At 51.5% G+C, this 20471-nt stretch overlaps 1 protein-coding gene and 1 non-coding gene across 2 annotated transcripts; one reads left to right on the forward strand and one right to left on the reverse strand.

Annotated features, from left to right (window-relative positions):
* Positions 1 to 364: 364 nt before the first annotated feature.
* On the reverse strand, positions 365 to 5896 carry TCF15 (transcription factor 15). The gene is made up of 2 exons (XM_032859375.1): positions 5303 to 5896; positions 365 to 771 (listed from the first exon to the last, which is right to left on the reverse strand). Exons 1-2 carry the CDS (start codon positions 5834 to 5836, stop codon positions 697 to 699), a joined length of 609 nt encoding a protein of 202 aa, XP_032715266.1. The 5' UTR covers positions 5837 to 5896; the 3' UTR covers positions 365 to 696.
* Positions 5897 to 19912: 14016 nt separating this feature from the next.
* On the forward strand, positions 19913 to 20019 carry LOC116868809. Its single transcript, XR_004382891.1, has one exon. It is a non-coding gene; the product is annotated as a U6 spliceosomal RNA (small nuclear RNA).
* Positions 20020 to 20471: the final 452 nt, after the last annotated feature.

Raw genomic sequence — 20471 nt, forward strand, 5'->3', positions numbered from 1 at the left:
GCGGATCAATAGATTCCTTACTCAAAAATAAATCAGATTAAGATTTCTTGACCAACCGCCACAGACAGCTAAGGGCTGTTCAAGAAGACTATGAAGTCTGGTTATCTTGTCTTCTGGAGACGGTCCTCCTGCACCCCCCCTAGCCCCCCGCCCCCAGCCCCACCCCCTTCAGGGCAGAGGGCAGTACCTGTGACATCTGGGCCTCTGCCAAGTCTAGGAGGGGCCGCCTCTAACCTCTGATGTCCCTAGTCCTCACCCAACCCCCCATCGCTATTCTTCAGCTGGGAACATCTTTTATTTAAAAATACTTTTTTATTTTAAACCCACCAATTCTCTCTCTCTCTTATACACACACACACACACACACACACACACACACACATCCCCACACTCATTCACAGATATGCACATATCCTCTGTCACCAACAGTCTTTGTTTTTCCAAAAGTTCAGCCTTGTGTCTGACCGGCCAGGGCTGGGGCTGGCTGGCTGGGTCCTCATAGCTCTCTGGGGTGCAGTGGAGATGTCCCAGGGAGCCTGCCCACAGGGTCATGGCCCCAGACCATTGTCCCCTGGTCCCAACACGAAAGAGGTTTGCATTGGGCTCCTGGGGTCTTCTCCCCTGTTTAACCAGTGGCTGGCCTCTGGCCTTCTTCTTCAGGGTCCTGCTTGGAACAAATGCCACAGGGGACTAGGCTCATCTCCGCGGCACTCGGAGGGGGGCCACCCCCCTCACCTTCAAGCAGCTGCCCCCCAGGTCACGACGGCCGCCCTGCAAGAGGAAAGAAAGAGAAAGTTTGGTCAGGTCACCGTGAACACTGGAACTAACCTCTGTGTCCAGCAATAGGGGACTTGATAAATCACAGCCGCACAATGAAGTTCTCCACAGCAGAACGCCAAAGGGAGTCTTTGTGACTGATAGGGAATGATGGAGAGATAACTGCATTTAAGGACAAAGGCAAGAACTCAGTGAATGTTCCTATGTGCTGAGATGTCTGGAGAGAAGGGTACATGGGAAATTGCTAACAGGTTTCCTCAGAGGACAGGGATTTCATGGGGGACGAGGCAGGACGGGTGGGAAGGAGATTTTCTCTCTTTCGTTCTTTCTTTTTAATGCTATGTACTTTTTTACCCTTTTTGTTTCTTGTAATTTGTTGCTTTTTTTTTAACCCAATACATTAAAAATAATATTAAACGGTAAAACAAATGAACCCCACAGTGCTCCTCCTAACTGCCTGATTGTATGCCCAGTGGCTTACTCATCAACCTTCAAAAGTAGACTGTGGATTTCTAGCCTCCCTGCCTTCATTCAGGGCGTTCTCTCTGCCGGGAATACGCACTCTGGTCCTGTCTCCCCGGGAAGGTTTCTCTATTCCTGCCATTACCCAGCACTTCCGGGGACATTTCACTGGGAGAAACTTGGAAGGGGAAGACAGAGTTTCTTTTTGTTCCCCGCTCAGGCTGGGAGCTGAGGGAGGAGTAGGGGAAACGTCCTCACTCCAAAATCCTGGTTGCAGCCCTGAGCCTGACATGAGTGGGTGCCAACTATTGCCCCTTGAATCCGTGCTGCTCACTGGGAGATGAGCTCATGGTGGCACCCCTGAAGCCACCTGTCCCTCAGCCCGTAGGGACCATCCCTATCTGGTGGTCTGAGGTCTGACGTGGGGCTATCGTCCTTGCTGTAAGTCAGCGAGGTCCCAGACATTAGAGCACTCCTCTGTTGAGGCCTCCAGCCGCTTAAGGCCAAGCCCAGAGGCACCCAGCCAGTTGGTTAAAAAAAAGCTGGGCCAGAAATCCATGTTGTCCAGCAGTTCTGCCTCCAGGACCTGCTGGTGTCTGAAATCCCACTGTCGATGCTCACCCCACCGAGCCTGGCTAGGAGATGGGGGGACAGGCCTCCTTCTCAGTCATCTAGAGAAATAGCCAACCATCTGGGAGCTCTGCCCCCTGCCCCCTCCGTCCTGGGCCCAGGTTGGGGCAGATCCATCCAGATGTGAGCCCAGCCTCCCTCGAGGCTCTCTGGGCCCAGGGACAACGTGTTCATTCACAGGCAGGGCTATTTTGAGGGCTGAGGCCACAGTCCCAGCAGAGCCTGGGGCTTAGGCTTCTCAGACAAATCTGGCAGGAGTGGCTGAGAAGTGGGGACAGGCGTGGGGGGTAGGGGGTGTAGTGTTGGGGGATTAAAAAACCCGCCTCCCATTCTTTCACGATGACCTCAGGGACAAGGGGAGCCATCTCTCGGCCAAGTCTGGCAGTCATCAGGAGACCCCAGTCTCATGCTAATGCTGGGACTGTTCGCCTCCCTGAGATTGTGTCCTCATCTACAAAATGGGGTCAAAATGATTCTGCTGCCATCCCAGGGTGCAGGCTGTTGCAGACGCAGCTGTGAAAGAGGCTTGCAGATAGCCAAAAGCACTTAGAAGGGACCCTGACCAGGACCCCACTTCTCTGTCCCCGAGGAAGTCAGTGCCCAGGGCTCTGGGAAGCTGAGCCGGGCTTGAGTGAAATGGATCCAGGCTTCGATCCCTGCTCTGCCATGGACTACCCATCGGACTCGGGCAGGTGACTTCACCGCACTGAGCCCGTCTCCCCGTGTGTAAAGCAAAGTCATGGTGAGGATCGTACGCATTCAGCTAGTTAAAGCCCTTAGTACCGCGTCAGACACACAGATAAAGCGTTCAAGTAGATATTCACAAGTATCATTATCAGCATCAGCCAGTGAGGGTTCCTCCTTGCCTCCCCCCCACCCTCTGTGCCCCTCTCTGTGCCTGAGCTGTGTACGCCAGCTGGGTGTGGGGGGGTGCTTTCCAAGATGATCCTACCCACCCCCAACTCCGGGTGACAAAGGGGGAACAGTAGAGACAAGAACCCTCCCTCCGTCTCCCACTTGCTGTTTCTAAAGGACCACACTTGACCCCTCCTTAGACAGAAAGATCCTACAGAGAGCCTGGTGGTCCCTTGTGACCCCATCCTAAGATTAGCCATGTGGGAGGGAGGGGGTGGCCCAGAGTTAAGCAGTAGAGTCTGGGCCTTGGAGCTCTCTGGCCCCCTGAGCTCGGAAGGGGGACCTTGCAGTGGCTCCACGAGAGTCCGTTTTCTTTCAGTTGAGCCTTCCAGGGGCCAGAGCTGGCCAGGATCACCCCTCTCACCTACTCCCAGAGGATCCTGTGGGGGAAAGCATGGCTTCTGCAGCCAAATTTGGCTAGGTTCTTGGTCCTGTAGACAGATTGCAGGGAAACAGCCAGACCCAGGCGAATAAATCCCTGTGATCTAAGGACAGGCTGAACCCAGCAGAGAAGGCCCCCCACCCTGCCCCGCTGTGGGTGTGGGTGCGTGGCAGATGTGCCTTCTCCGCCAGGCCTGCAGTTGCAACTCGCCAGCCCCCTGCCCTCCCTCCCCAATAACCTTTCCCACTTCCCAATCAGGCAGGCTTGGGTTCAAACCCTCACTCCATCATGGACAGCGTCTCTAAGCAGGTGGGGGCCACCAGAACACCTCTGCCCCTAAGGGGTTTTAACCAGAATGGGTGACGAGTGCTTAGCCCAGGAAATCAGTGCCCATCACGACTGCCTCCCGTCTGTACTCTGCCACCTTCAACGTCTTTCCCCTTCCTTCTCTATATCACGTTTTCTGACGCCAACTCTTGGGGTGCCCTGCTCCTAGAACACCTTTCCCTATCCACTCATCTGCCGGCCTCTGTTCCCAAGCATGTGTCAGGAATTCAGCCCCTGGCTGGGGGCTTCCTCTGGGCTCCCACGGTCTCTTGGTGCTCTGCCTTCCCACCAGGAGACTGTGGCCTCCCTGTCTTCATCCCCATTTCCTTGCCCTGGCCCTGGGAGTTCAAGACTGTGTGGGTGGGGCCCCACGACCTGCTTCTCTGGGAAGGTTCTCAGAGGCAACAAGAGGCAGCTACTGGGTGGATAATGTTGGCTGAACTGAAGGAGCAGGTGAAGGGCAGTCCGAGGGTTATCACCAAGGGCCCCGCCAGCCCTCCGCATCCCAGGCCAGATACATGAAGGCCCACCTGGCTTTCCCGCCCCACCTGGAACACCAGCCGGGGCCCACAGCTGAGAGTTGGCAGGGTACAAGTCAGGCAGAGCCTGAGACGACTGACTCAGGGAATCTGAAGCAGCCATGGGGGTGAGAAGCCAGGCTGGGAGTCTGATGAGTCAGAAGAAGACAGTCTGGGGCCAGTACACATGGGCTTCCCCGGGACAGAGTGAAGCAGGGGGCCTAGAGCAGCTATAAGAACCAAAGAGTGGGGGACTCAGAGACTGACTCTAATCCTCCGTGCCCTTTCACTTTCCAAAAGGCTGTGGGCCAGTCAGGGGCTCCCCCAGTCTCACTACCTCCATATGTAAATGATAGCTGCTGGAATCCAAAGCTCTCATGCAGACCAGCTTCCCTACTGTAGGAGAAGGCTAGGACAAGAGAGGGAAAGGTGGGGGATGAAGCAGGCTCCTTGGGGCTAAGCAGGCGGAGAACCCGCTTCCAACCAGGAGAGCCCCCTTTCAACCTCTGCAGTTACTCAGCCCCCTCCGCTCCCTATCAGGCTGGTTCTCATCCTTATGTGGGGGGACACACCACAGGAGCTCAGCTCCAGCTTCATCCAGCTGACTCAACGGTGACCTCGCCCCCACGCTCTATCCCTTTTGTGGAGACCCCCTTCTTCACTCCTACTGCTCATTAGCTGGCCACCTCAGATTTTTAGTTGGACATACGTGTCTCCTCTTCTCAGTCTCCTGCCTTTGGGTCAAGTCTTAGGATGGCGGACAATTATTTTACTGGTGGGGGTAGTTCATGGCAAACGTGGACCAGCAAGCAACAGAACTTGCGTTGTGGCTTCCCAGGTGAGCAAATGTGGGCATGCGATCACACCCCCCTGAGCCTCAGATCCTCATCTGTGATAAAATGGGCAGAATAACTACCTGCCTGGGAGTTCTTGTGAGGGTCAAAAAGGAGGAGGAACGCACCTCGCACCTGGGAAGCGCTTACTAAAATGATGGCCTTTCTAACTACTTCTCACGCTCTTTTCCCAGCACACCTTCAGTTAAAGGGGTGTCCTTCAAGGAGCCACCTCCGTTTTCTGGGCTTTCCTGCACCACCTCTGTTTGGGGGATTTTGAGCGAGTGGTTCTGTTACACATCAAACCCTGGGCTTGGAGCGCCGCAGCCCCCGACAAACTTCCTGTCGCTTCCCCCTCTCTTCATTGGGGTCTCCGCTCCTCTTCTGCTTCCCTAGGAGGCCCCGTCCCCCGCTTACCCCCGACCCGCGACTACAGTCCTGGGGCTCCGCGCACTCACCCCTTTGCGCTGGTTGCTGAGGCAGAAGGTGCAGATGGAGCGCGGCTGGCGGCCGCCGTCGGGGGCGGCGGGGACCGCGCTCTTGGCACTGCCGGCCGCACGGAAGCACGGCTGCCCGTCGTCGGCCGCGTCGCCCAGCAGCAGCACGTTGGCCAGGTGCGCGATGTAGCTGGACGCCAGGCGTAGCGTCTCGATCTTGGACAGCTTGCGGTCCACCGGTTCGGTGGGGATGAGCGTGCGCAGCGCCGTGAAGGCCGTGTTCACGCTCTGCGTGCGGTCCCGCTCCCGCGCGTTGGCCGCCTGCCGCTGTCGCACCACCACCACGGGACCCGCGCCGCCGCCGCCGCCGCCGCCGCTCGCCCGCCGTCCGCCCCCGGGGCCCGGGCCGCGCCGCGCCGCCTCCAGGCCCTCACAGCAGCCAAACGACTGGTCGGACGCGTCGCTCTCGCTGCGGTTCTCCTCGTCCTCGCTCAGCAGCCGCACGTCCGGGTACAGCACGTGCGCGCCGACGGGGCGCAGCAGCGCGAACGCCATGGGCGCCGGGCCGTGTCTCTCCGTGCGCCGCGTCCCAGCGTCTGCCGCGCCCCGCCGTGCGCTCCCGCGCGCTCCCACGGCCCCGCCGGCCGCCGCCTTATAGCCGGGGAGGGGCCAATCACGAGGCCGCCCCGGCGGGGGCGGAGGCCGCCGCCCTGGCCAATGGGGAGGCGCCCTTCGCGCCCCGGCCAATGGCGAAGCGCCCGCCGCCCCCGTTCCCCAGGTTGAAAGCAGCCCGGGAGCTAAGCCGCCGGCCCTGAAGGCTCCAGGCAGCGCAGGCGAGCGGGGCAAGTGTCTGGGGAGTTTGGGGGTGGGGGGGGTTCTGGTGGCTGGGATGGGGTGTGCCCAGGTCTGGACTCTCTATCTTCGGTCTAGACCCGCAGGGAGACTCTCAAGGCTTGTTTCGGTAAGAGGGTTGCAGAGAAACTAGCTCGGGGTTTTCCCGCCCCCATGTTCTGATACTGTGGTTCTGCAGCTTTCTTGCGTGTAAGAATTGGGGAAGGGGGCTGTTGGCATGACAGATTCCCGGGTTCCTCCCGTTCTGATTCAGCAGGTTTGGAACGGGACCCAGGAATCTGCATTTGGATGGTGTCCATGGAGAGCACTTAAGAGAAACACTAATCTTTCCAAATAAGGATTACACAGTGTCACATCCTCAACTGGCAAACTTAAAAAAAAGCGGGGGTGGGGGTGGGGGACAAGAACAGCACACACAAACCAGTACTTCATTCATTCATTTATTCATCCAACAAATATTTCTTGGGACCCTGCGATGTCAGGAATGGTTTTAGGTCTGCGAATAGAAAGGTGACAAACTCTTTGCCCTCATGGAATTGACATTTTGGTTGAGGCCTTACTGTGTGCCAGCCACGTGCTGAGGGCTATACTGATCTTTACTACTCCTTGTTGAAGTTGTGGGGGAGTATCCCCGATTTACAGATCAGAGAGCTCTAGCCTTCAGTCTTACAAGAGGTGAGTGGAGGCTTTAGCCACAGCCTGTTTGACTTCACCATCACCCGTGGCCTACTAACCCTCACCACCAATAAAACACAGATTACTTTCCTGTAATCTCCACAATCTCACCCTGGCTCCAAATCCACGGCTCTCTCTTTCCTCGGAATGGCACCAGAGAGAGAGAGAGAAAGGTGTGACTGTCTTTCCTCGTTGCCTTCCTTCTTTTCTTCCTTCCTTAGGGAAACCTTAGATTGTTCAGTCTGACATGTTCTCCTTCTTGGGGGCCCTGGGAAGAATTACTAAGCTGTTGATGGCGGCTGGGGTCCCCACGCTGTGCCCCCCCCCCAGCTCCATCCTGGGGAATGGTCCAACCAGTATCCCTAGGATTTGAAAATAACTCTCTTCAACCTGAATGCATCTATGTGGTCGAGAGAGGGCACAGGGAGTGAAGGCAAAGGGTTTCTAGATGTGTTTTCGGCTTGTTTTCCTTTCTGGGCCTCAGGTTTTTTGAAGATGACTCCCAGTTCTGTCACACTCCTTTCCTGGCTTCTCCTACCCAGGGCAGAATGGGGGAAGGGAGCTAGAGGGTTTCCCTTGGCTGTCTGGAGAGCAGCCCCTCATGTCTTCAAGCCCCAGGGTCTGTGGGAATTTCTGTTCCCACACCTGGCTCCCCCACTCCTCCTCATTTGACCGTGACCCCAGCCAGGCTGGGCTTTGGGGAAGAGGAGAAGGAGCCTGCACAGCCCCCCTCCCCACAAGGCTAGTCCCATACGCAGCCCCAGGCCAGGCTGCTGCTTCCTGAGCCGATGAGTTATTACCGGGAGATTTCCTTCCCTGTCGGCGCCTCCTCACAGGGGCTCCGGGCTCCCTTCACTTTCGCTTTCTCCCCCTTCTCCCCCTCTCTTCTGCTCTCAGTCCTCAGGCAGCTTGAAATTCCTCTGTCCGGCCCCCTCCCCATTCCAGCTCCAGGTTGGAGAAGCCAAACAGGGCATGAACTGGGCCCGGAAGCTGGGGAGGGCTTACTTGCTAGGCTCATTCATTCACTCGCTCCTCAAGCAGGCTTTGACATTGGGGACCCTGGGAGTAAAATAAAACCATGAATGAGACTGAGTCGGGCCTTTGGAAAGCGAGCTGTAAACAAAGAACTCCAAGACAATGTGATGGGAGCCGTAAGCCTGCCTCCTAGAGCTGGGGTCCAGCCCAGGGGTAGCTGCCTCATGGAGTTCGGTTTCCTGCTCAGAAAACTGGGGATAATAATAACCCCTCCCTAGGGCTAGTGATGGTTCCTAGAGGGCATGCCTGTTAAGCCGTGGCCTGGCACCTATCGAGAACTCAACACATAAGAGGTGTTTGTGCTGAATCTCTTAGAGTTTGGCTGCAGGTGGAGGAGAGACCCATGGCCACCAAAGGCTGAGCAGCTTTGACTCTGTTCCCAGTCCCATCCCTGGGAGTGGGCATGGAGCTCCTTGCCACATTCTTAGCTCACCCATGCGAGGAGCTCACCTCCTTCCATTCCCTGTCCTCTGTCTCTGTTCCAGCCACACTGCTTCCTTACTGCCTGTGGAGCCCACGTCTGCTGTGCACCCACCTGGATACCCCCGAGCTTAGTCCCTCACTTTCTTCCGGTCTTCCCTTAAATCTCACATCCTCAGAGAGGCCTTCCCCCACCACGGCCCCTACCCCCTCATCCCTGCTAGCACCCCCCACAGCTCTCCCTCTCCACTTCATCTTGCTTTCCTTCTTTCCATGCACCTGTTACTGCTTCTCTTCCTTCATCTGCAAATATTAATTGAGCACCTACTATATGCCAGACACAGTTCTGGGTCTGGGGCATACAGCAGCGAACGTACTACATAATTAGCTGGCTCCCTCCGCTGGAACATAAGCGTCATGGGGCAAGGGCACGGTATTTTGCTCATCTCATCTCCTCTCTATCACAACCTTCCAAGGTAGGCATCGTTATTATTCCCAATTTACAGATGAAGACCCCCAAGGTCCTAAGAGCGGGGAGTGACTTTTTCAATTGAGGTTGCACTGTGGGCCAAGGGGATTTCAGGTCAGTCACACTCTTCCCCAGCCACAGGGCCTCTCTAGCAGCCCAGAGGTGTGGGAGGTCTGAGAAGGAGTCTGTCTGGTAAGAGGAGAGTCTTTTTTTTTTTTTTTTTAAGATTTTATTTATTTATTTGACAGAGAGATAGAAAGTACAAGTAGGCAGAGAGGTAGTCAGAGAGGGAAAAGCAGTCTCCCCGATCATCAGGGAGCCCAATGTGGGGCTGGATCCCCGGACCCCAGGATCCCAACCCGGGGTAGCCTCTTAACTGACTGAGGCACCCAGACACCCCTAGGTGCAGCTTCATGGTAAAGCCCGCTTTGCTGCTTTCCTGCCTTGGTGCAATCTGGCGTGTTGATCACACTGTATTCTGACTTCTCTTCCGTTGTCCCTGATTCCTCACTCTCCTTTCCTTCCCCACACAGGACATCCACTCTAATATATTTTTTTAAAGACTTCATTTTTTTTTTTTTTTAAAGAGCAGTATTAGATTTACAACAGAATTGAGACAGCACAGAGCTTTCCCTTATTCCCTTTGCCCTGCCGCAAATAACCTCCCCATTATCAGTGCCACTTGCCAGAGTGGTGCATCTGTGACAATTGATGAACCTGCATTGACCTATCATCATCCACAGTCCATAGGTGACTTTGGGATTCACTCCTGCTGTTGTACAGTCTGTGGGTTTGGACAAATGTTTATAATGACATCATTATCTTACCATCATTATGGTCTCATACTGACCATTTTCATTGTCCTAAAAATCCTCTATACCCTGCCTGTTCATCTACATCCCATGCCTGCCACTGCTGATCTTTTAATCATCTCTGTAGTTTTGCCTTTTCTAGAATGTCATATAGTTGGGAACATACAGTACATAGCCATGACAGATTGACTTCTTCCTCTTAGAAATATGCATTTAAGTTTCCTCCATGTCTTTTTGTGGCTTGAAGATGCATTTTTTAAGCATTGAATAATATTCCATTGTCTGGATGTATCACACTTATTTGGCCATCCACCTACTGAAGAAATCTTGGCTGCTTCCAAAGTTTGGCTATTATGAATAAGGCTGCTGTAAGCATTGTGTGCAGGTTTTTGTGCAAACATAAGTTTTCCACTCCTTTGGAGCATGATTGTTGGATTGTATGATTTGTTTTCTTATTGTTGAATTTTAAGAGTTCTTTGTATATGTTGGATAACAGTCCTTAATTGGATGTGTCTTTTGCAAATATTTTCTTCCAGTCTGGGGCATGTCTTGTCATTCTCTTGACAATGTATTCCACAGAGAAGAAGCTTTTTTGATTTTAATGAAGTCCAGCTTCAAAGAACTTTCCAGTTCCTTCTTTGATGGATCTTGTCTTTGGGGTTGGATCTAAAAGTCTTTACCACATACAAGGTCATCTAGGTTTTCTCCTATGCTGTCTTCTAGGTATTTTATAGTCTTGTGTTTTACATTTAGGTCTGTGATCCATTTTGAGTTAAATTTTGTGAAAAGTGTAAGGTCTGTGTCTAGATTCATGTTTTTGCTTATGGATGCCCAGAGTCCAGTTGTTCCAACAACATTTGTTGAAGGGACTATCTTTACTTCATCATATTGCCTTTGATCCTTGTCCAAGGTCAGTTGGCTATAATTATGAGGGTCTATTTCTGGGCTCTCCATTCTGTTCCATTGATCTTTTTGTCGATTATGCTGCCATTACAATGCTGTGTTGATAACTGTAGTTTTTTTTTTTAAGGATTTTATTTATTTATTTGACAGAGAGAAATCACAAGTAGATGGAGAGGCAGGCAGAAAGAGAGAGAGAGGAAAGCAGGCTCCCGGCTGAGCAGAGAGCCCAATGCGGGACTCGATCCCAGGACCCTGAGGTCATGACCTGAGCCGAAGGCAGCGGCTTAACCCACTGAGCCACCCAGGTGCCCCTAACTATAGTTTTCTCGTAAGTCTTGAAGTTGGGTAGAATCAATCTCCAGCTTTGTTCTTCTCCTTCAATATTGTGTTGGCTCCTCTGGGTCCACTAAATATTGGCGATGTGTGTCTTTGAATATGCCTATGTCCTCATAAACTATGTGGGGCTGATTCATGTGAGTGGGTTATTAATGAACACAAATGGTTGTCTCTATAGATCTGTTTGGTAGGTTGGTTTGTTTACTTGACACTGTGCTCTGTGTGCTGACTCTAACTCAAGTGCACTCCTTCTAACCGCTGCTTAGTACGTATGGTGCACATGCACCTACCAGGCCTCCTTTTCCATTGCCTTTAGTGATGGATCCTATGGCCGCCTCTGACTTCCGCCTCTCTAAGCGCAGCTATGATGGACCTCTGGTGCATGACTCTCACAGACTCCTGTGTGTGTTTCTCTGGGATAGACACCCAAGGACAGGATTTTTGGGGCAGAGATAATGCACACACTTAGCATAAGCTCTGTCTGACTGTGCTCTGGGATGGCTGCTCCAGTCCACATGCCTAGTGGGCTTGAGGCACCCTCAGCCCCACGTCATCCCTGGCACTTGAAATGATCTGATTTCTTGTTCTAATCTGCATTTCTCTATGATGACAGAGAAATGGGTTGTTTTCCATCTCATTGTGCTTGCCTCCTCCACTAGACTGTGAGTTCTCCAGGGCATGGGATGGAGCCTAGTATCCTAGGCCAGAGCTTGGCACACTGTGGGCAATGAGGAATACTTGTTGAGTGAATGAAGACATGAAAAGGCTGGTGCCCAACCTCCCACCCCTACTTTGTACCTAGATGGTATAGAGTACCATCCGTCTCTATCTTGTATACCACATGTATATATCTTGGGCATAGATAAGGGACACAGCAGAAGGACAAAGTCCCACACATTAATCTGCTTGGAGAAGAAGACTCATGAAAGTATTTATTGAGGGCCTCGTTTGGGTCAAGAACTCATTGATCTATTACTTGCCATCTCATGTTCAGTCAGGCAAGATGAAAATATATTTCTATGTCACATTCAGAGCGTTTACAGATCCTACACTTTGTGCTGTGGTATCCAGGCTCAAAGAGGGCCCACCATGACCCTTGTCTCTCAGTATTTGCACCCTTGTGCAGACCCTTCCCCCAACGAATCACTTCTGGCTTGTGTGACCAAAAGAACCTGGAAGAAGAGATAATAGCTGATAAAAGCATTGAGCTTCTGCCTCGATCTCTTGAATCACCCACTCCGGGGACAGCAGCCACCCCATGATGAGGATATACTGGTTATCCTGTGGAGAGGTCCCCCAGCTTGAAGGCAGCACCAGCTGGCCAGCCCTGTGGGTGAGCCTCCTTGGGTGTGGGTCCTGAATTTCCGACCCAAAGGAACTGTTAGGAAGAGCAAAGATAATAAAAAAAAGCAGAGATAGATAAAGATAATGAATAATGATTGATGTTGTAAGCCCCTAAGTTTAGTGTCTTTGGTTGTGTCACCTTAGACAACTAAAGCAGGTGGTGTCAGGGATCCAGGCTCTATCTTTTTGTTCCATCGTATGTGGCCTCTACCCTCTAAGTTGTCTCAGACAAAAATGGCTGCAGGGGTGGTTCTGTTGGCAAAAAGGAGAAAGAAGAGGAAGAAGGAAGGGCATGCTTCACCCTTTAAAGGATACTTGTCTGGGATTTATAATTATACTTCTACTTTTGTCCCCTTGACCAGACCTTGTTATGGGCCCTTATGCTACTGAAAAGGAGGCTGGGAAATGTAGTCTTCACTGCAGGTGGCCACACACGTTTTTATTAAGAGAAAAGAGGGGAAGACTGGATACCAGGAAACAACCAGGAATGTCTGCCGTCATGTGGTTGAGTTTGCCAACGGGGAGCCTGACTGCCTGGGTTTACCTCTGCTGCTTTCCAAAGCTGTATGACCCTGAACATTTGACCGAGTTTCTCTGTGCCTCAGTTTCCTCATCTGTAAAACAAGGATCCCCCTAGAGCCCGCCTGCAGAGGGTAGCTGCGAGGAAAGTAGAGCCATCCTGGCACACAGTCTATGTCCTCTCTCCTTGAATCTGGGCAGGTTTGTGACTGCTTCGACCTGTTGAACTTGGCAGAAGTGACTTTCGAAGTGACCTGGGACTTTTGAAGCTGCGTCACACAAGGTGATGCACTGGAACCCACTTTTGCTTGGCACTCAGAGTTGCCATGTGACAAGTTCAAATGCCCTGAGACCACCATGCCGTGAGGAAGCCCGGGCCACATGGAGGGCTACACAAAGGTGCCTCTGATGGATTGTACTCTTCTTCCCGTCCTCCCAGCCCAGGGGAGAGGTATGTGAGGAAAGACGCTTTCATAAGACCCCAGCCCCAGCTGGTGGGTCTTCCCAGTTGAAGTGCAGTGCACTTCAGGAAGCAGAGACAGGCCTTTCCTGCTGTGCCCATTATGACGAATCCTGAATTATAGAATCTGTAAGCATAAGAAAATGGTTGTTTTAAGACACCAAGCTGTAGGGTAAATTGTCCCACAGCAATACTAATTGTAACTGTAGCTCACCGCAGCGCCTTCCAAATATCTTCACATCTAAAAATACCCAAAGCCTGAAAGTATAGTTGATTTTTGATTATCTGCCATAATTATATTCTGTAAAGTCACCACAAAGACTGAATTAGCAGTTAACTGAATGACAGCTCCTAAGAGGGAAATACAGGGTGAGGATCCTTTGAGCCTCAGGTCATCATATTTTCATCAACTGATCAATACTTCCCCTGGTTTATGTGTGTTTCTGTTGAAGGACACCTTATTTAATATATACTGTTGATTCATTAACCTTGAATCCTGGACAACAGGTAACTCATGCCTGAGCAAAGCTTATTTAACATGTGTCTTTTCTCCCTAAGGCGCGTCACAGCTTTCTGGAGCTTACAAACACTAGGCAGTGTTTCAGGACTATTACTGGGGACATTTTAGATAGCAAAATCTCCAACAAAAAGCCCATGGATGTGTAAAGTGGGGCACTAAATAGACCACAGAAATGGACCCCCATTTACAGTATGAGAGTGGACACAAGAAGACAGAATGACAGCTTGACCCACCTCAGCTGAGAACGTGTGTCTAGAGACTCAGGGAGAGAATGGAAGCACTGGGAGTATTTGTTTGTGAATTACACATACATTTCAGCGAGTAGGCAGATTCCTTAATACAGTCTTTGAATAATAAGGGTTGACGGTATTATTTAATACGTTCAGGGCTTGCAATCCTGGTTAATAACCAGAGGAAGTGAGAGGTATGGAGCAGATAAAGGGGGCACCCCAAGTGCCTTGCTTTTGTCATTTGTGAAATGTGAGTGGTGACGCCTACCCCATCCGGTTTGCGGAGGGAGGGAGTGATAGCAATAACATCAGCTATTATTTATGGAGGGCTCCATGCTGAACACTTGACATGCCTGTTCTCATTAACTCCTGACCACAGTCCTTATGAGACAGATCCCATTATTAAGCCCATTTTACAGATGAGGAAATGCAACCCCAGCCAGGTCAAGGGACTTTGCCCCACATCTTACAAACTAGACCAGATGAAGCTGGATCCCATTTCTGTCTGAGTCCCACACGCATGTCCTTTCCCACACTGCTCCAGACTGCGCCAGAGCCCCTGTTTACAAGATGCCTGGCATAGAGTGTGTTCAAAGTATGTGGAAACGCTTTGCTGATGACCCTAAACTGGGATCTGGGGCCTTTGAGGCAGTTCTGTAAAGGGAGAGGGGAGGCTGAGCCCCAGGCAGGGTTGGAGGGGGGCAGAGTAGGAGCCATAGGGAAAGAAGGAGCCTGTGTGGTAGCAAGGCAGGGCAAGGAGCTAGGAGAATCTTGAATCAGACCCCGTGCTCCCCTCCCACAGAGGGTTAAAGCAGCCCAGGCTCCTTCCGGCTGAGCGGAAATCAGATTTTGAGAGCTGAGCAGAGCTCCAGAGGGATGTTTTTCTTCTCCATTTGTCTGCTGTGGCTGGCCCATAAAATCTACCGGAACTCCATGCTGAACTGAGGAATTCCTGCTGAACGGCGACATGGAGAAAGCAGGCAGGAGGCGCGGGGGGGGGAAGCCCTTATCAGGGGGAGAGACCACTCCATCTTCAAGGCTCCACCTCTGGGTCAGGGGATCCCCTCTGGAGGCCTCACAGGCTTTCAAGGAAGAAGGACATCCCTTCCCCCCAAGTGAACTTGGGAGGTAAGGAGTGAGTCCAGGCAGGGAGGGGTCTGGCCATGGCTGGTCAGTCAGTAGGGTATGGTTCAGGTCTTCCCCTTCTACACTTGGTGAGGCTAGCCAAGTCTCTTCCCGTTTCCTCCTCTGAGAGCCCAGGGGGCTGAAATGAGATGACCACCATCTGTAATTTCCTAGTCAGAGCTGACTGACAGTTTGAGGCTTTTTTCTATCTAGCAGCTCCCTTGCATGCACTTCCTCCCCTGAAGGCAGAGCCATTATCACCACTCCGATTTTACAGTAAACTGAGGCACAGAGAGGTGAGGTGGCTAGCCCAATGTTGCCCACTTGAAGGGGCAGGGGAAGCTTCAAACCCAGACAGCTGGTGCCAGAACCCATCTCTCAAGTGTTCATCCTTCCGCCTCCCAACAGGAGTGACCCTAGTTCTCCTTATCCTCAGGTGCCCTCTCCCGTTTCTCTTGGTTGATCCCTCACTCTTTAAGACTCAGCTCACGCAATTTTTCCTCCAGAAAGCCTGCCCTGAGCAGTCAAGCTTGACTGGGTCTCCTCTCTGGCTGTACATGCCTAGAAGGTGACTGTTTTGGCTAGTGGGCTGTGAGCCCCAGGTGACCAGAACCACTTCTAAAACTTCCCTGTGCCTCCTGCATCAGCCAACAAAGGAAACTTTGTATTTGCCTTGAAGATCCAAGGTGCTGGGAACAGTTTTGGAACGTGGCCCCACTGAGAGGCAGGGTCCACGTGCCTTCCACTTGAGTCTGGGTGGACTTGGGACCATGTTCATCATGGGAGGCTGGCGGAAATGATTCTGCGTGACTTCCGGTGCTGGGTCATAACAGGTGGTGCAGCTTCACCTTGTTCCCCAGAACACCTGTTCTTGGAGCCCTGAGATCCTGTGAAAGAAGTCCAAGCACTCTGAGACCACCATCCTGTGAGGAAGTCCAGGCCACCCCGACAGGTCCCAGGTGATCCTAGTCCAGCAGTCTCCAGATGATTCCCGTTCATGGCTATTGATTCACATCCAACCTTGGAGTCTTCCAACGGAGGCTCAGGACCCTGAGCCTGAGTAGACCCTGACCCTGAGCCCTGAGTAGAGACCAGCCATCCCCACCACACTTGGTCTGAAGTCATGAGCATCGTAAAATGGTTGTTGTGTTAAGTTGCTGAGTTTTGAGGTAGTTTGTTACACAGCCACGCTAACTGGAACACTACTTCCACCCAGGGCAGGTCACCTTCATTTCTTCCCAGGATTATTGCAGCGGTCTCCTCACAGGGCTCCTTGATCTCTCCGTCTCCTCTCATCTCAATCTCCTGGTTCCTCCACAGTGTGTCCTTTGACCTAGCAGTTAGAAAAGTCTTGCAATGCACAGATCAGACAATGTCCTTCTTCTGGACCAAACCGTCCCTTGGCTCCCATTTCACCCTGAGTAAAAGCCAGATCCTTATGATGACCCACATATGACCTGCCCTCTCAGCCACCCCATCACCCCTCTGTCCTCTCTCCCGCCCTCTCCCCTTACTGACTCCTCTCCAGCCACACTGGTCTCCTTGCTACTCTTCATACACCAGACACTCTGCCTCAGGACCCTTGCACTTGCTGTGGATGGAACACTCTTCCTCTTGGTATTGCCTGATTCACTGCCTCATCTTGTTTCAGTTCCTGCTTGGATGTCACCTTCTCAGTGCCCTGTTTAACCCCATGAGCCCTCCTCCTCACTCTCAAACCACTTGCCTTGGTTTATTTTTTTATTTTGCCATGGCCCTTATAACTGTCTAACACCCTATATACTTTACTTAGTGTATTTATTATTTATTGTCCCTTCCCTGCTGCAGAGTAGCAACACTTCAGGGCAGGGATCACTGTTTATTCTCAAATGTAACCCCAAGTGCCTAAAATAGCACCTGACATTCGATGATGCTTTGCTGAATGAATGAGCTACAGGAGCCCAAATGTGGGGATGTCCAAGTGGGGAGGCAGATGGGGGTCAGGAAAGAACAGGAGTGGAGAGGCTGGGTTGAGCCAGTGCACCAGGGCTGGAGGACATTCCATGGAATTGACAGCTTGCTCACCACCAACCCCCGCCCTCCTCCAGGGGAACCCTGAGGATGGGAGAGCAAGGGGGCAAGGCTTTGAAGATACAAACATGGGGCATCTCCCTGGGCTTTCCTTCTGGGTCTTGTGTGCCTCCGGCCCTGCCAGTAAACAGGATCTCTGGGCAACTGCCTGAGAACACTGCCTACTGCCCCAGAGGCCTTGACTTGCTCCTTCCTGTGCTATAAATCGGCCCCCTTCCTTCTGTGACATCCTGGATGCTGCTGGGGGAGGTAAGGCAGGGCAGATTTGTGGCAAAGAACTGTGTGTGGCCCTGAGCAGCACATTGCACCTCAGTTTTCTTGTCAGCAAAATGGGAATGCTAGGAGGATGGATTTCAAGACATGACCGTGAAGTTGAATGAGATAATGAAAGTCCTTGGGATATGGAGATGTTCCATGGACCCATTAGGAGGTAAAGACACAAGGAACAAATCCTAGCTCAGTCTCATTGCCTGCAAAATGGGGTGAATGTGGTCACTAATGTCCTAGTATTGTTGAGAGATTCAAAATGCAAATGAAATTCTTAGCATGCAGCAAACATGCAACAGTTGTTTGTTTTTATTAATGGTAATTATTCTAATAATGGTAGAGAATAAAATCTTCTTGAGAAGTCATCTGGGAGCCCAGGAGCCTCAGTTTAGAGCCCAGAGGGAACCATGACCATGGACTCCACACAGCACAACTTCAGCCCTGTGTCTTTTGTGTACATTTGGTCCTAGAGACTCTTTCCCATGGACAAGGTCACCTCCTCTCATTGCCCTCAGCAATCTATACCCATGAGCACACCTCTTCCCTAAAATATGCTACAAGAGTAACTAGCTTGCTTTGAAGCCAGCCTCAGAGTGGGTGAGTTGCGAGTTCAAATCGGGGCCCCACCACTCCCAGGCTATGGAAACTAAGACATGCTAATTGCTCTGTGCCTCAGTTTCCTTTTCTGAGAAGAGAGAATAATAATAGCTCCAACCTCTTACAGTTGCCATGAGGGTTGAGTGAATTAAAATGTGTCCAGGGCCTGGTCCTGTGCCTGGCATTTAGCAAGTAGCTTGCATATCATATGGAAGAGTGTAACTATCTTCGTTCCACCAATAGGTAAACTGAGGCTTAGCCAGGGTAAAGAACGTGGTTCAAGTTATCAGTTGTCATGTTTATTGTCCCAGAGCTGGGATTGGTTTCATTACACCAGTAGAAGCCTCAGCCAGTGAACGTGAACTCACTGTGAGAGACCTCCTTTTTCCTCTTAGTGGTTTTTTGTTGTTGTGGTGGTTGTTGTTTTTTTGCTTTTTGTTTTTTGTTTTTTTGTTTTGTTTTGTTTTGTTTTTGTTGTATGGAGTCCCTGCCAATAAGGTTAGACTAATGGATAAGGGGAAAAACTTAACATTGGGGAAATCTCATGCATGAACTTCTTTTCAGAAAGCTGGGGGAACACTTAGCTTTGAAGGCTCTTGAGCAGGAGAACCGTGAACTTAAAGGATAGGAATCTGGCAGTGTGTTTGGTTTCATTTATGTTACTGAGGTCTGGACATGGCTTGGGGGGTGGTTTGCAAACTAGCACAGTGATGGAATTCCACAAATACTCAAGATATATTTGTAGAGCCTAAATGAAAGCTGGTGTGGAAATCCAACCAAATCCTTCTGCCCCGAGCTTATGGTCTGGAGAAGAGATGGACAATACATGAAGATACAGCTTGATCGATCACATGTTGGGGAAGGAGTGTTCGGAAGAAAGCCAAACAGAGTAGGGAGAAGACCCTGAGTGGGGAGAGGTGTTTTGCTTGGAGGCACAGATGGAGCTAGGATGAGCCCTGGGGACACAGAGGGAGAGAGCTTTTTAGGTAGAGGGACATTGAGGTGGGAGCATGCGCGTGGCAGGTTCAAACTCATGCCAGGAGCCCCAGGTGGGACAGAGAAGGGGAAGACAGGAGGAATAGGTGAGAGAGGTCCCAGTGTCAGACACACAGGGCTTCAGAGCCTTCTTAAGAATGTTTTACTCTGGGGCACCTGGGTGGCTCAGTGGGTTAAAGCCTCTGCTTTCTGCTCAGGTTATGATCCCAGGGTCCTGGGATTGAGCCCCGAATCGGGTTCTCTGCTCGGCAGGGAGCCTGCCTCTCCCTCTCTCTGTGCCTGCCTCTCTGCCTACTTGTGATTTCTGTCTGTCAAATAAACAAATCTTAAAAAAAAAAAAAAAGAATATTTTACTCTGAGTCATGCGGGAGATCATCTGAGGCTTCTGAGCAGAGGAGGGACAGGCTCTGACTCAGGTGTTAAGGGGACTGCATCCGGCGGCACATAGAGAATGGACTCTTGGGTCCAGGGCAAAAGCTGGGAGCCTGGGGACAGTGACTTGTTCTGCTGTGGGGAGGGTAGAGGGGGGGAGGGGTGCTCAGACTCCCCACCCATCACAGAGAGATGGAGCTGCGAGGTGATTGAAGCTGGCAGTGTCTGTCAAAGCTGCAAGTGCACATAGCCGTTCACCTAGCAAATCTGCATCTGGGGCTGTATCCTACAGCTACATTTACGCATGTGTGAGATGACCCAGATACAGGGATGCTTCTTGCTGTGCAAAGAGGGAGCTGAACAGGCTGGATGGAGCCAAGTGTGGGTGGGGACGTGGAGGTACTGCTGCGGAAGTGGGGACAGAAGCAGCCATCTGGAGAGCAAGCTGTCACATTAAATATACATGGGAATGTATGAAAGATGACCACTGAGTCTCTGATCATCTTTCCAGCAACAGGTGAGTTCTATGCACCTACTCTCTGCCTCTGGGCTGCTCTGTGACCAGTACTATGGCAGAAGTGATGCTGTGACAGCTTCGAGGCCCAGATCTCAAAAGACTAGCAGTTTCTGTGCTCACTTCAGCAGCACATATGCTAAAATCGGAATGATCCAGAGAAGATTAGCATGGCCCTTGTGCAAGGATGACATGCAAATTTGTGAAGTGTTCCATATTAAAAAAAAAAAAAAAAGACTAGCAGCTTCTATTTCCTCTTTCTTGGAACGATCACTTGGAGGGAAGCCAGCTGCCATGAAGGAAATCCAAGCACCCCGAGACTGCCATGCTGGGAGGAAGTCTAGCTAGCTATGGAGAGGTGTCCTCTAGGATGAGACAGCACGAGAGGGAGGCAGAGATAGAGAGAGAGAGAGAGAGAGAAAGAAAGACCAGGTCCATCAAGGCTGCAGACATGAGTGAAGAAGCCGACCATCTTGGAAGGGAACCTCCACTCCCCGCTGCCTCGGCTGACCCCACATGGTTCAGAGACGAGTGACCCAGCCAAGCCCTTACTGAATTCCTGACCCACAAAGTCGTGAATAAAACAAAGTGTTGTTGTAAGCTTCTAAGTTGAGGATAAGTGATTGTAGTGGAAAAGATAATCATCAGTTGTATTCCTGACTCTTGGTCCAGGT

The sequence above is a fragment of the Lontra canadensis genome, unplaced genomic scaffold, assembly GCF_010015895.1.
Source record: "Lontra canadensis isolate GAN:19392208 unplaced genomic scaffold, GSC_riverotter_1.0 scaffold16, whole genome shotgun sequence".
NCBI lineage: Eukaryota > Metazoa > Chordata > Mammalia > Carnivora > Mustelidae > Lontra > Lontra canadensis.

Coding starts and splice junctions, on each gene's coding strand:
- TCF15 (XM_032859375.1), bottom strand. CDS start 5,836: ATGGCGTTCGCGCTGCTGCGCCCCGTCGGCGCGCACGTGCTGTACCCG. Junction 772..5,302: donor TCAGCAACCAGCGCAAAGGG/GTGAGTGCGCGG, acceptor TTCCTCTTGCAG/GGCGGCCGTCGTGACCTGGG.